The 15,273-nt window shown below is 45.7% G+C and overlaps 1 protein-coding gene across 1 annotated transcript in view; it reads left to right on the plus strand.

Moving 5' to 3' along the window:
• MFSD6 (major facilitator superfamily domain containing 6) overlaps positions 1–15,273 on the plus strand; it is a 218,455-nt gene that overhangs the window by 150,187 nt on the left and 52,995 nt on the right. Inside the window, exons 5-6 of the mRNA XM_040439711.1 lie at positions 5,837–5,935; positions 10,441–10,715. Of these exons, the coding sequence (XP_040295645.1) occupies positions 5,837–5,935; positions 10,441–10,715 (374 nt within the window). The remainder of the gene's footprint in view (positions 1–5,836; positions 5,936–10,440; positions 10,716–15,273) is intronic.

The raw sequence follows: 15,273 nt of genomic DNA on the forward strand, positions 1-15,273 counted from the left end.
AGATTGAGAAGGAGGTCGCTATGGGCAGGGTTGTAGGCCCCTTTGTTGAGCTCCCCTTGCCCGACTTGTGGGTGTCCCCGTTGGGATTGGTTCCCAAGAAGGAACCCAATAAGTTTAGACTTATTCATCATTTGTCTTATCCGCAAGGGGGGTCTGTGAATGATGGAATAGCGGATGAGTTGTGCTCTGTGTCTTATACGTCCTTTGATGCGGCGGTGCGATGGGTTAGGCGTTTTGGGCAGGGCGCCTTGCTTGCTAAGACGGACATTGAGGCTGCTTTTCGGTTGTTGCCCATTCACCCGGATAGTTTGCATTTGCTGGGATTTCAATGGGATGGTTGTTATTATGTGGATTGTTGTTTGCCTATGGGCTGCGCGATTTCTTGTTCACTGTTTGAATCGTTTAGTTCTTTTCTGGAGTGGGTGGTGAAGCAGGAGTCTGGATGGAACTCGGTGCTACATTATTTAGATGATTTCTTGTTCTTAGGTCCGGCTGGATCCAGGGTGTGTCCGGTGTTGTTGCGCACGATGGAGCGAGTTGCAGGGAGGTTTGGTATTCCTTTAGCCGGGGAAAAAACGGAAGGGCCGTCCACGGTCATTACGTTTTTGGGGATAGAAATCGACAGCATGGCCATGGAATGTCGGTTACCGGACAATAAGGTGTCTGATTTGTTGGAGGAGGTTGTTTTTCTGAGGAAAGCTAAGAAGGTTCAGCTTAAGCGGGTTCAGTCTGTATTGGGAAAATTGAATTTTGCGTGTCGTATTTTGCCAATGGGTAGGGTTTTTTGTCGGCGTTTAGCGTTAGCTACGGCTGGGGTGGTCGCCCCTTTTCATTATTTGCGATTGCCGGTTGCGGTAAAGGAGGATTTGGTGGTGTGGGAGAATTTTCTGGGGGAATATAATGGGCGGTCAATGTGGATGGAGGAAGCGATTAGTAGTGTGGATTTGGAGTTGTTTTCTGATGCCGCGGGTTCGTGTGGATATGGGGTTTTTTGCCAGGGACAATGGAGTGCGGGTGCGTGGCCTGTGGAGTGGGAGCGGGCTGGTTTCCTTAGCAACTTGGTTCTGTTGGAGCTTTTTCCCATAGTTTTGGCTACTGAGTTGTGGGGGGATTGGCTCAGGAATCGGCGAGTTCGGTTTTATTGTGACAACATGGGGGTAGTGCAGGCGATTAATAGCCAGACGGCTAATTCTCCGCCGGTGTTAAATTTACTCAGGCATTTGGTGTTGCGGGGGCTGCGCTTGAATGCATGTTTTGTCGCGGTACATGTTCCAGGTGTAGATAACTCACTCGCAGATTCCCTTTCTCGTTTTCAGTGGGATCGTTTCCGCAGTCTGGCGCCAGGCGCCGAAGTTCAGGGCTTGTCCTGTCCCCAGTGGCTCTGGAGCGTGGCCTTGGGGTGTCAGCGGGCTTGATTGGTCAGTCACTCAGTAGAGGTACGTGGTCGGCATATTCGTCAGTGTGGTTGTTGTGGGAACAGTTGATAGAGCGGGTTGGGGGGTATAGTTCGGTTGCGGAGCTTCAGACTTTGTTGGTTTTTTGGGTAGGTTCATGTTATGCTGAAGGTTTGTCTTTTTCTGTGGCGTCTAAGAGGGTGGCGGCTGTTGCCTTCTGGTTGCGGGTGCGGGGACTTACGGATGTGTCTCGGTGTTTTATGGTTCGGCAGGCGCTGAAAGGTTATAGGCGGGGCACGATTCGTAAGGACGGTAGACGGCCGGTTTCTTTTGATGTGTTACAAGTCTTGTGGGAGAAAGCAGGTGTGGTTTGTGTGTCTGAATTTGAAGGGCTTTTGTTTAGGGCGGCGTTTTCGTTGGCCTTTTTCGGAGCCTTTCGGATTTCAGAATTGGTTTCTGCCAGTCGGTCTGGTGATGGTGGTTTGTTGAGGGAGGATGTTTGGTTAGGAGAGGGCGGTTTACGGTGTGTGATACGCAGGTCAAAAACAGATCAGTTAGGTAAGGGTGCAGTTTTGTGGCTCAGGCCTTTGGTGGGGTCTGCGCTTTGTCCGGTGCGTTGTGTGACTGAGTATTTGGAGGTGCGGCCTGATGGTATGGGTTCTTTGTTGATTCACCGGGACGGTTCGCGGTTGTCGCGTTTTCAATTTGTTGCAGTATTTAAAAAATGTCTGGGCGCAGCTGGGCTCCCTGTTAATGAATATGCGTCTCATTCTTTTAGGATAGGGGCTGCGACGGAGGCGGCCAAGTGGGGGCTCGGTGAAGAAGTGATTAAAAGGATTGGGCGTTGGGAGTCGGATTGTTTTCACTCTTATATTCGGCCTCATTTGTTGTGATTGTGGGGTGGGTGGCGTTGTTTACGGGATTCAGTGTGTTGGATCTGTTGTCACAACTATGTTATTTTGTTTTAGGGGCGGCGCCGTGTCTCGCATGGATCTTCGGGCATTCCTACGTCTACTGGGGGGCCTTACGCGCCGATGTTAGAAGGAATGGACGCCAGTTGGGTTTCCCGGTGGAGGAATTGCTAGTTCGTTGGATTGGTTTGAGGGGGCTACTTTGGGGGCGGGTTCTGCCTGAAATTCACACGAATGCCACTTTAGATCGGCCACCTGATATATTGGTGCTTCATGTTGGAGGCAACGATTTGGGGGTGCGGCGTTCCCGGGATGTTATTCGGGATATCAAATTGGATGTGCTACGCTTATTGTCGGAGTTTCCGGATCTGTTGCTGGTGTGGTCAGAGGTGGTGGCGCGGCGTTGCTGGCGGTTTGCTAGGTCGGTGGAGCGGATTAACAAAGCCCGGGCGAAATTGAATAAGGAAGTGGGGCGGTTTGTGCGCAGGCAAGGTGGGATTGTTGTTCGTCATCGGGAATTGGAGGCGGCGTCGCCTCAATTCTTAAGAGATGATGGTGTACATCTGAATGATGTGGGCATAGATATGTGGGCTTTGGGAATCCAGGAGGGTTTGGAGACGGCTATTAGGGTGTGGCGGGACGCCCACAGGTGAGGTTTCACCGGTGGTTGTCGGTGGCTGATGGAAATAGGATCCTGGGGAGCAATTCAATGGTTAAGAGGTGCAGGACATGTTGGAGCCTGCATCTCAGATGGTTTGTTAATGACGAGGATGGGTCCCCTGTTTGGGCTACAAGGCCTACAGGGGGGATACTAGTATACTTCAAGGAGTTGGTGCCCTTGGGTCGGTGAGTGCGGCCAGGGGTAAGTCTTGAAGTGAGGCGGTGAAGGAGGATACGGCTCGTTTGGGTTGCCCTCCAGGATCCTTGTTATGTGTGTAAAATGTCGGATGTTATTATGGTTATTGTTATTATTGTTATTATTATTATTATTAATGTTATATGGTGTACGATGTGGTTTTGTTATGCGTGGAATAATAAAGTTGGCCACTATGGTCATTATACCAAGCAAGTAAGTGTTGGTGTGGTTTATTTTAAAAGGGGAACAGGGTAGGTTTTTTGTAGCTGGAGGAGATTCTTCCATCCTATTAAGTCATAAAAGCAACGGAGCGGGGGCGCAGCCTTAGCGCAGGGCGAGCTGACTTAGGGGGAAGACCGGAGGCTAGGAGAGGGTTAAAATGGACGGGGGTATGTTTAGGGGTTGGTTGAGTTGGGTGGGGAGGAGTTGGTTTTGAGGCGGGAAAATATAAGACTGGGAGGCGGAGCTTTGGGTCAGTTGCAGCCTTCCAACGTGGAATTTCCCTCCCTCCCACCCCTTTTTTATTGATTTTAATTTGAGATTGGTGATAGTAGTAGGGCTGATGGAAATAGGATCCTGGGGAGCAATTCAATGGTTAAGAGGTGCAGGACATGTTGGAGCCTGCATCTCAGATGGTTTGTTAATGACGAGGATGGGTCCCCTGTTTGGGCTACAAGGCCTACAGGGGGGATACTAGTATACTTCAAGGAGTTGGTGCCCTTGGGTCGGTGAGTGCGGCCAGGGGTAAGTCTTGAAGTGAGGCGGTGAAGGAGGATACGGCTCGTTTGGGTTGCCCTCCAGGATCCTTGTTATGTGTGTAAAATGTCGGATGTTATTATGGTTATTGTTATTATTGTTATTATTATTATTATTAATGTTATATGGTGTACGATGTGGTTTTGTTATGCGTGGAATAATAAAGTTGGCCACTATGGTCATTATACCAAGCAAGTAAGTGTTGGTGTGGTTTATTTTAAAAGGGGAACAGGGTAGGTTTTTTGTAGCTGGAGGAGATTCTTCCATCCTATTAAGTCAGTGGAATCATATGGGTGAGAATTCCATCTAGGGGTGGGGACATCAAACAACATCTGCTAGACCGAGAATCTTTCTGGATCCTGACTCTTAATATACATGTTTGAATGATCTTATGTTTCATTATTAATTTATGTACAGTACAGACCAAAAGTTTGGACACACCTTCTCATTCAAAGAGTTTTCTTTATTTTCATGACTATGAAAATTGTAGATTCATACTGAAGGCATCAAAACTATGAATTAACACATGTGGAATTATATACATAGCAAACAAGTGTGAAACAACTGAAAATATGTCATATTCTAGGTTCTAGATGAGCATCAAGAGGTAGTCCCCTGAAATGGTCTTCACTTCACAGGTGTGCCCTGTCAGGTTTAATAAGTGGGATTTCTTGCCTTATAAATGGGGTTGGGACCATCAGTTGCGTTGAGGAGAAGTCAGGTGGATACACAGCTGATAGTCCTACTGAATAGACTGTTAGAATTTGTATTATGGCAAGAAAAAAGCAGCTAAGTAAAAAAAAAACGACTGGCCATCATTACTTTAAGAAGTGAAGGTCAGTCAGCCGAAAAATTGGGAAAACTTTGAAAGTAAGGGCTATTTGACCATGAAGGAGAGTGATGGGGTGCTGCGCCAGATGACCTGGTTTCCACAGTCACCGGACCTGAACCCAATCAAGATGGTTTGGGGTGAGCTGGACCACAGAGTGAAGGCAAAAGGGCCAAGTGCTAAGCATCTCTGGGAACTCCTTCAAGACTGTTGGAAGACCATTTCAGGGGACTACCTCTTGAAGCTCATCAAGAGAATGCCAAGAGTGTGCAAAGCAGTAATCAAAGCAAAAGGTGGCTACTTTGAAGAACCTAGAATATGACATATTTTCAGCTGTTTCACACTTGTTTGTTATGTATATAATTCCACATGTGTTAATTCATAGTTTTGATGCCTTCATAGTCATGAAAATAAAGAAAACTCTTTAAATGAGAAGGTGTGTCCAAACTTTTGGTCTGTACTGTATATTTATAACTTCGTGGATCAGAGATATTTAAATGCTATATATTGGCTGTTTTTGTATGTACATTGTTGGCTATACTTAATTGTGCTCAGCTCCTTCTGTGGGTGCATTTAAAGGGGTATTCTGGCTATAGAAAGTCCTTGGGATAACTATCAGATCAGTGGGGGGTCCTCATGCTGGGAACCACTACCAATCACAAGAACAGGGGCTGCGCACCCTGTGGAGCCCCCTGAAATGGAGTGAGTGGCTGGTTGGAAAAGCGCCATGCTACTCCATTCATTTCTACTGGAGCGTCGCAGGTAGTCGACTTGACATTCCATAACTGAAATACTCCTTTAAATCCTTGTTGTCCAGCTTTGGTAGTAGTTTGACACACATGCTAATAATCGCACAGCTGAACCAGTCATTATGCACCTTTATATGGAATGAGCTACAGTCGGTCATAACGCGTAAGCAGTTTACATGCAGACAATGTATTAATAACAGATGTTATATAGTAAAGGGTTATGCTTTTATAACTCACGCTGGATCCCTCTTGGTCTCCATTACATGCTGCCTTTTCATGGTAACAGGTTTTGGTGTTGATATTTCTAGATCTATCTGCCATGTGTGTTTTTGCCATTCCAGGTGCTGCAGAAACATTCAGGGGGATCGGTATGGCTTCTTTGGTCATTCTCCTTCTCTTTGCACTGATTCAGTGGGTAGCAGTTCCTCAGAAAGAAGAAGGTATGCTACAAACTGTTCCTTCCCGGTATTTCTGTATTAACTAATTTTAAGTGTTAATAACGATCAGCTGTGCAGTACGCAGCATTCACACAGCCGTGTCCGTTTTACGGACAGCGGACATGGACTGTTTGCATTCCGCATCGCAGTGCAGACCCACTAACTTCAATGGGTCCACAATCCGCATGTTGCAGTCAAAGATTGGGCATGTCCTATCTTTTACAGCACAGCCGCACAGACCCAGAAGCATGCACACGACTGTAACCATTTTTGTGGTCTGCAAATTGCGAATCCGCGAAACACAAATACCAGCCGTGTGCAATCCACATTTTGCAGAACGGAAAGTCAGGGCATATAATAGAACAGTTCTAACCTTGTCCGTAATGTAGGCAAGAATAGGACATGTTCTATATTTTTGTAACAGAATAGACATACGGATGCCGACAGCACACAGTGTGCTGTCCATGTTTTTTGCAGTCCCATTGAAGTGAATAGGTCCACATTAGGCCTGCACGATATATATCGCCAAAGCAATCGTATCGCGATAATCGACTATTGAGATATGGCGATTTGGCCGAAACAAAAATGCTGCTATTACCTACAATGATACACGGCCGCCGCGATGCCGCACAGTGCGGTCGGCGGGTGTATCAACAGAGGGAGGGGGGGCTGGGGGTTGGCATCTGGATTAGGAATGACAGCTGGGACCGGTGCAGTCCCTGTATTCTAATGCACCGGCTACTAAGTTCCGTAGCAGAGAGGAGGGAGGAGGCAGGGCGGGCGGGAGGCGTGTCACTCACTACGTCATGCACCTGCACCGCCCACTTTACAAATTAAGCAGGCGGCGCCGGCGCGTGACGTAGTAAGTGACGCGTCGCCCGCCTGTCCTCCCGGCCTGCCTCCTCCCTCCTTTCTGCTACGGAACTTAGTTGTAAGTAATACAGCTGGATTACACATGATTATTACAGTCAGGCCAATAAATATTGGGACATCGACACAATTCTAACATTTTTGGCTCTATACACCACCACAATGGATTTGAAATGAAACGAACAATATGTGCTTTAACTGCAGACTGTCAGCTTTAATTTGAGGGTATTTACATCCAAATCAGGTGAACGGTGTAGGAATTACAACAGTTTGCATATGTGCCTCCCACTTGTTAAGGGACCAAAAGTAATGGGACAGAATTATAATCATAAATCAAACTTTCACTTTTTAATACTTGGTTGCAAATCCTTTGCAGTCAATTACAGCCTGAAGTCTGGAATGCATAGACATCACCAGACGCTGGGTTTCATCCCTGGTGATGCTCTGCCAGGCCAGGTCTTCAGTTCCTGCTTGTTCTTGGGGAATTTTCCCTTCAGTTTTGTCTTCAGCAAGTGAAATGCATGCTCAATCGGATTCAGGTCAGGTGATTGACTTGGCCATTGCATAACATTCCACTTCTTTCCCTTAAAAAACTCTTTGGTTGCTTTTGCAGTATGCTTCGGGTCATTGTCCATCGGCATTGTGAAGCGCCATCCAATGAGTTCTGAAGCATTTGGCTGAATATGAGCAGATATTATTGCCCGAAACACTTCAGAATTCATCCTGCTGCTTTTGTCAGCAGTCACATCATCAATAAATACAAGAGAACCAGTTCTATTGGCAGCCATACATGCCCACGCCATCACACTACCACCACCATGCTTCACTGATGAGGTGGTATGCTTAGGATCATGAGCAGTTTCTTTCCTTCTCCATACTCTTCTCTTCCCATCACTCTGGTACAAGTTGATCTTGGTCTCATCTGTCCATAGGATGATGTTCCAGAACTGTGAAGGCTTTTTTTAGATGTCGTTTGGCAAACTCTAATCTGGCCTTCCTGTTTTTGAGGCTCACCAATAGTTTACATCTTGTGGTGAACCCTCTGTATTCACTCTGGTTGAAGTCTTCTCTTGATTGTTGACTTTGACACACATACAGCTACCTCCTGGAGAGTGTTCTTGATCTGGCCAACTGTTGTGAAGGGTGTTTTCTTCACCAGGGAAAGAATTCTTTGGTCATCCACCACAGTTGTTTTCCGTGGTCTTCTGGGTCTTTTGGTGTTGCTGAGCTCACCGATGTATTCCTTCTTTTTAAGAATGTTCCAAACAGTTGTTTTGGCCACGCCTAATGTTTTTGCTATCTCTCTGATGGGTTTGTTGTGTTTTTTCAGCCTAATGATGGCTTGCTTTACTGATAGTGACAGCTCTTTGGATCTCATCTTGAGAGTTGACTGCAACAGATTGCAAATAGCACACGTGAAATGAACTCTGGACCTTTTATCTGCTCATTGTAATTGGGATAATGAGGGAATAACACACACCTGGCCATGGAACAGCTGAGAAGCCAATTCTCCCATTACTTTTGGTGCCTTAACAAGTGGGAGGCACATATGCAAACTGTTGTAATTCCTACACCGTTCACCTGATTTGGATGTAAATACCCTCAAATTAAAGCTGACAGTCTGCAGTTAAAGCACATCTTGTTTGTTTTATTTCAAATCCATTGTGGTGGTGTATAGAGCCAAAAATGTTACAATTGTGTCAAAGTCCCAATATTTATGGACCTGACTGTATATTTTAACAATGCCTACAGGTTAGATAAGATTATACAACAGTGAGCGGGGCTGGTGCATTAGAATACAGGGACTGCACCGGTCCCCGCTGTCATTCCTAATCAAGATGCCGGCCCCCAGCCCCTGTATTGGGGGTCATTCACACTGCAGGGACACTGTTATGGGGGGGGGGGGGATCTGTGGATGGCACATAGCATAAGATGCTATATATGTGTCATCCACAGATCCCCCCCCCCCCCATAACAGTGTCATCCACAGATCCCTCCCATAGCAGTGTCATCCACTGATTCCCCCCCCATAGCAGTGTCATCCACAGATGCCCCCATAACAGTGCCATCTACAGATCCCCCCCCCCCACCTCAACAGTGTCATCCACAGACCACCATAAGTTCAAAACCCACCAAAAGCACACCTTTTGGTTAAAAAAAATGTTTTTTCTTATTTTCCTCCTCAAAAACCTAGGTGCGTCTTATGGGCGAAAAATACGGTATATTACCTTATATTGCTGCTGCTGACTATGGTGTTCTTTAAAAAGTTCCTGTTTGTTCAGTGTTCGGAAAATCTTATTTTAATGGACACATGTTCTTATATCTATTCTATTTTACTTATCTCTTCTGTGCAGTGCTATTAAGAAAATGGCAAGTTTTGTATTTTATACTTTTGCAGTAATGCAAATATGTTATTTAATTTAGTAAAAGATGTTTTATTTCAGTTCTTGAGTTGAGCATAACTACATTTCAGCATTATCAGTAATTTGTGTGTGCTTTTGCCTTGAAAATCCAAGCAAATAGACCTCTAGCACAATTTCCTTAAAATATTGCATCGCATATCGTTATCGCAATTTTTAGGGCCCTAATCGCACTCGCACAAAATTCCCATATCGTGCAGCCCTAGCACATCTGAGCTGCAAAAAATGCGAGCTGAGCGGACAAAAAAAATAAGTTTGGGTGCATGAGCCTTTACTCTGTAAAAACTGATGGCTAAAGCTTTTGCAAATTCCACCCTAGGAAAGCCAGAAGAATGCAGATTTGTTGAGACTGGATTAGAGAGTGTCTGGTTTCCGACTGTTACATGTGATGGCACATGACTATGATATGTTATTGGTATATGATCACTTTGTGCCCCTGTACAGTGGTGCTCGTAGCCACCTCTTGTGCATGAAACAGCTGTGTAGCTTTATTTACTTGAATGGAGCCATGTTGCAGTGAGAATGCATGGTCCTATATGAGCAATGCATCAAAAATTTAGATGGTAATGGGGTGTCTAAAACTCAATGGGACACCACTGAAAATGGCTTACAGTGGTCAATTGGTGAGGTGTAGAGCAGTTTGGACATTACTAGGTGAATGGTCACACTAGCTGTATGACCAAGGAAAAGGGGTTTCCTTTCACCACATCACGTCCCTGCGTGTCCTGGGCTCTCTGCACTGAATGCTCCTCATCTCCTCCGCCTGCTCTTGGTCATTTCTGGCAGTAACATGGAGAAGGAATGGAGTGACAGGACACATTCTCGACATGCCGCATCAGGATGGGGAGGGACCCAGTTTTTGGGATTGGTAGGTTATAACTTGAGGTTACTAGAATATCCATTTATCAGTTTTCCACCCTACCTATTTAAGGCAGTAAGCCATTTTCAGGGGTCAAACCTGCTGACAGAATTCTTTTAATTCCCTCTTCTAGTGTCAGAAATGTATGTTCAGTCAGAGTTACAGTGCTAATAGAAAGTAGCTCATTGCCCAGTGAAGTAGGCACCACCACTGTTATCTCTGCGTTAGTGATCCACCCAGTTCCTGGCTATTTCTGTCTTTTGCTGCCAACCAGAATGAATGTGATTGGTTTAATGTGGTTTCCTTCTGATATTCCAGATGTGTTCCTTAATGTCCCTAACACCATGATTTTACTGCAGATTCATCTATGCTGGCGGAAAGGATTCCTGTTCCCTCCAGCCCAGTTCCCATAGCAACTATCAACCTTGTACCACAGCACGCTGAGAACATTATGCCGAGTGTTCACGTCAAACTTCCCGCAAAAAAGACAAGGCACCAGGAGGAACAAGAGGATGTCAACAGACCAGCCTGGGGGATAAGCTCATCTCCTTGGGTCAACCTTGCTTATGCCTTTTATCAGATAAAGGAAATGTTGGCACTTGCCAAAACTAGCCCCGAAACTCAGCCACTGCAGGTACTGTCCATATGTGAAGTGTGTGTTACGTGATGCCAGGACTGATGCAAAGGGAGTTTGGGGAAATTTACAGTCTGGGTGTTTTGGGATGGTCATGGGTGACAGGACCTATATTGGCAGCTATGGTATTATCTATCATACACTAAGTGTCCACCTAAGAAACCCATTTCTAACATGGTAGGCAGAGAACTTGGAAAAGTTTGGAAATATGCACAGGCCAGCTTTTGACAGTTTAGGCCAGCCCCACATATGCTGCATGCGATTTCTATGGGATTGTGCACATCTCAACTGATGTGCACGATCCCATAGAAAACAATGTGATCAGTTCTGGCACAGTTCCCCTCCGGCATTTCCTGCTTCACACCAGAAGGGAACTGAGCCGGATAGCTGGACATACGTGTAGGGGCCTTTATCACTTTAGAAAACTATGGCTGGTTTCTTCCAAAAAACACTTCCACTCTTGTCCTGGGGCTGTGTATGGTGTTTTAGCTGAGGCTCATTCACCTGATGCTAGCCAAGATGCATTACCAGACACAGTCTGGGGACATAAGTGGCACTGTTTCTGCCAAGTTTTTGTAACCTCCTCCCCCTTTTAACCCCTTCTCAATCTGACATGTTCAGTGCTGTAGCAGTTTGTAGCGATAGCTAGTCAGTACTCTAGAAGGAGGTGGTCCTCATATCCTGGGTTCCAGGCCCATGCATCCAAGTAGAAGAGGATCAGCACTTTCTTTGGATGCAAGACAATCTTCACTTTATTGCCATAAGCAGAATACTGGCAGATGTGTGATGCGTTTCGGTCAAACAGTGTTTTTCAAACATGTATGTCACATACAACATTGTACATATATATATATATATATATATATATATAGCAAAAAAGTGTTATTACACTTACCGGAAATAGGTTTCCAGAAGACTCCACGACGGCACCCCTGGGATGACCCCTCCCTGCCAGGGACAGGAAAAGAATGCAAAGAGGTTTAAAACCCCTCCCACCACCTTCAGTGACTTTCCAAGAACCACTAGGAGAACCATACCAAAAATTTATCTAGAAATAGCAACCTTTATACCACACCCTTTTTTAGGGAGGGAAATTCCTGGGTGCCGTCGTGGAGACTTCCGGAAACATATTACTGGTAAGTGTAATAACACTTTTCCCCAGCCGTCTCCACGACGGCACCCCTGAGAATTACCAAAGGACTTGTTTTTAGGGGGGGACCACTGAGGACAGGACCTTGTGTCCAAAGGCCAAATCCATAGTGTCTGAAACATCAACCTTATAATGCTTTGTGAAAGTGTGCACTCTCTTCCAAGTGGCTGCCTTACAGATCTGTTCTATAGTGTCACGGATTAGAGTGGGGGTAACTCTAATCCGTGTGATGTTATCTTAAGTGGAAGCTGCTTGACCAGGACAACAGAATTAGGGAGCAGGTCACCTCCTAGCGCATCCCTAATCTGACCCTGACTCTTAGCTGTATGAGCCGACCTTGATGGTAGGAGGGCTCATACTCAGGAACCTCGCTTCCCTACTAGCCCTGGACAGATCCCTGAGCTAGGAGCTGGATAAGACAACCTGTTCCTTCTAGATACGGACGAACAGGAGTCTAAACTTGCCAAGTTGCATGGGACGAGAAACATAAACAGCCTATGGATATGGCAGGAGAGTGAAAAGCACTTCCACACCTACCTGCCACAGAAACACTGACTGGATCCTGTGCTCACAAGCTGATGTCCACACCCAAACATAAAAGGACACAGCACACACACATAAACACACAGGAACCCAGATCTAAAGCTGCATTAATAACAGACACCACATAAACATAAAATAACATCATACATAGGTTTATGACCACAAGGGTGGCCCTCACTGGCAGATGGTATTAGAGACCCAGAGGATGCCTCCAGCTTACTACAAGGCTGGAGTACCCCTCAGCTACAGGTCTCCACAGAGGATAAATAGCCCAAAGTGGCCACACCCACACAGACACACACTGGATAGGGAATTAACCCTTCCAACACCAACCAGGGAAGTGAAACCACTTAAAGGGGAATACACACACAAGTATCACACTGCAGCTGTTACCGCCGGCAACGACATGCGTGGCAACCATGTCCTGGGGAACAGCCAGAAGGCAGAGACACTGCCACCACATGTACACTAAACCACACGTTGTCACGGACAACCGCAAGTGAAGGAAAGTCTCACAGTACACACATACAACAACCTTGTGCACAACAAACAAGGAAAGTGCACACATACAAGGGGAGGTTGCCAGGTGCTACCGCATGCCCTTCACAGCAAGCTGCCTAGCAACAGCTCAGGCTGCTATACTGTGAATACAGTCATGTTGCCAGCGGCAACCACATGTGAGGTAAAATACCAGCAGTCCTCACCATGTGGTTGACAACAGACCAAACCGCAGGCAACTGCTTGCGGGGGAGTCACGACCATGACCATGGTCGTGACATATAGATGCTGATGCCCTCTCTGCCCAAGAGACTGACAAAGATCTTGTGGAGTGGGCCCTAAACTTGGACGGAACCTTCTTCTGCATAGAGATGTAACATCTGGAAATAGCTTGTTTAATCCATCTAGATATGGAAGTCTTTGCTGGCCTAAATAAAGGGAAGAGAGCAGCTAACTGCAAAAAAATATATATCTTTCATGGTTCCATCACCTGAAGGTAATTAAGTACGGCCCTCCGAACATCTAAATTGTGTAACTCTTTCTTCCTGAATTTTCACAAACAGAGGGGATAATTATGTCCTGAGACCTATGGAAGGAAGAGGACACCTTGGGTAGGAAAGAAGGTTACAGTTTAAAAATGAATTATTACAACACAACCAATTGTAGTCGGTCAGACTATAATAACTAGGTAATGGGCTAAACCCTTAAATCAAGAATATACTTCACAGTGAATGGGTAGCTTATTAGGTTTAAAACATAACATTTATTAATGTATAAAGATAAAATAATGGGCCCTTCTATACTAAACACTTCTTTATAATTACCACTAGTTACACTAGTCTCCTATAAAAAATGGGCGGAGATGGGAAAGGACCATGTATAGGGATAGCAACAATGTAAGAAACAGGGTGAAGGGTAGCCAAATACCAAGGCAGAAAGACACAGCGCTGGGTCTAGACCCTAGGTAGCCCTGTCCCTATATATCCTCCCTCCTATCTACTTCAATATCCCTATTGTCACCCTCCCTAATTGTGGACTGCCCAGCTTTGCCCGATAGCCAGAATACGGTCCTATAGATGGTATCCCTAACAAAGAGGGCAAAGAAAGGAAAAAGCTGGCAATAAAGATGTGATGGACAAGATCAGGTGTATTCACAGCTGGCATAAGTCACCTGTAATGCCTGAACAAGTTCATACACACAAGGATGTATATTATCAGATGATCATAATGTCCCAAGAATGTAAATATTCAAGTGGTCATGGAGTCCCGACGCGTTTCCTCAGTAATACCTGATTCGTCAGGGGACAAAATTATATCCAAAAGGCCCCTAAACTGGGGTCACTTATCCAGCAAAATAGAGGGGTCACAGAGAGCACATTAATGTACCATACCTAATAAGCTAATACAGTCCCTCTTGTAATGGACAGCTGTGCAGCAGTTAAAATGCATAGGTAGGTTATAATGTGGGCTCCAGCCAGCCAAACGTTGTAGTAATAAAGGCCGAGTTGTCCTCTATTTCACATGGCCTGTGGTAGTTCCTGGTATTTAGTCTCTGATCGTATGGAGAAAAAGATAGTGTAGTCAGTGTTTGATATACACTATTATCCAGGTATGAGTGCCAAAACCTGGGAAATAAACCAGGAATAACCAGAGGTCACCAGTCTCAACTGCACAAGAATGTACTTGTCAGTGAGGCTTCAATCCAAGCATAGTAAACCAATGGTGGTCAGATCATAAATGCATCACATTAGTTAGAAGTATCTATTTAGTACACCTCCCAACCAATTATAAATGCATCACATCAGTTGATAGTATCCATTTGGTATACATTGTAACCGATCTCCCACTAGTAATGTCACTAGCAGACGTTAGAGACCAGTGCAATGCTCTTTGCTTATCAAATGCTATAACAATCTGATGAAAGCATGTAAGCATAAACGGCTTATCTGTCCAGTTGTCGATGGTAACTGTTCCCAGATAGGAATGGGTGGAGGGTGCTCCCTGGCGTCCCGCGTGTAGCAGTGGCAATGAAGCCTTGTTCGCGGGTCATTTAAAAAGCCGAGAAGCCCCGCCCCCATCCAACGCCCCCTCATTGTCATGCAGCGTCATAGTCACGAGGTACATCAGCTGTTCCGCCTATAATCACGTGACCCTATTCCTTCCTATGACGCTTAGCGTGGAGGCGGGTTCCTGCTGCCAGGTAACCAAGACGGAGCTCAGCCTTCATAGTGAAATCGAGGTCCATACATTTTAAGGTGACCAAGCAAAACGCTGCCTTCACTTGTTAAGTTTTAGACGGCCTACACTCTCCACTACGCATGCACATGAGGTGGGTGTTTTAGTGAGGTGCAGAGATGAAGTCGGAGG

This window comes from Bufo bufo, chromosome 7 (genome assembly GCF_905171765.1).
Source record: "Bufo bufo chromosome 7, aBufBuf1.1, whole genome shotgun sequence".
NCBI classification, from domain to species: domain Eukaryota; kingdom Metazoa; phylum Chordata; class Amphibia; order Anura; family Bufonidae; genus Bufo; species Bufo bufo.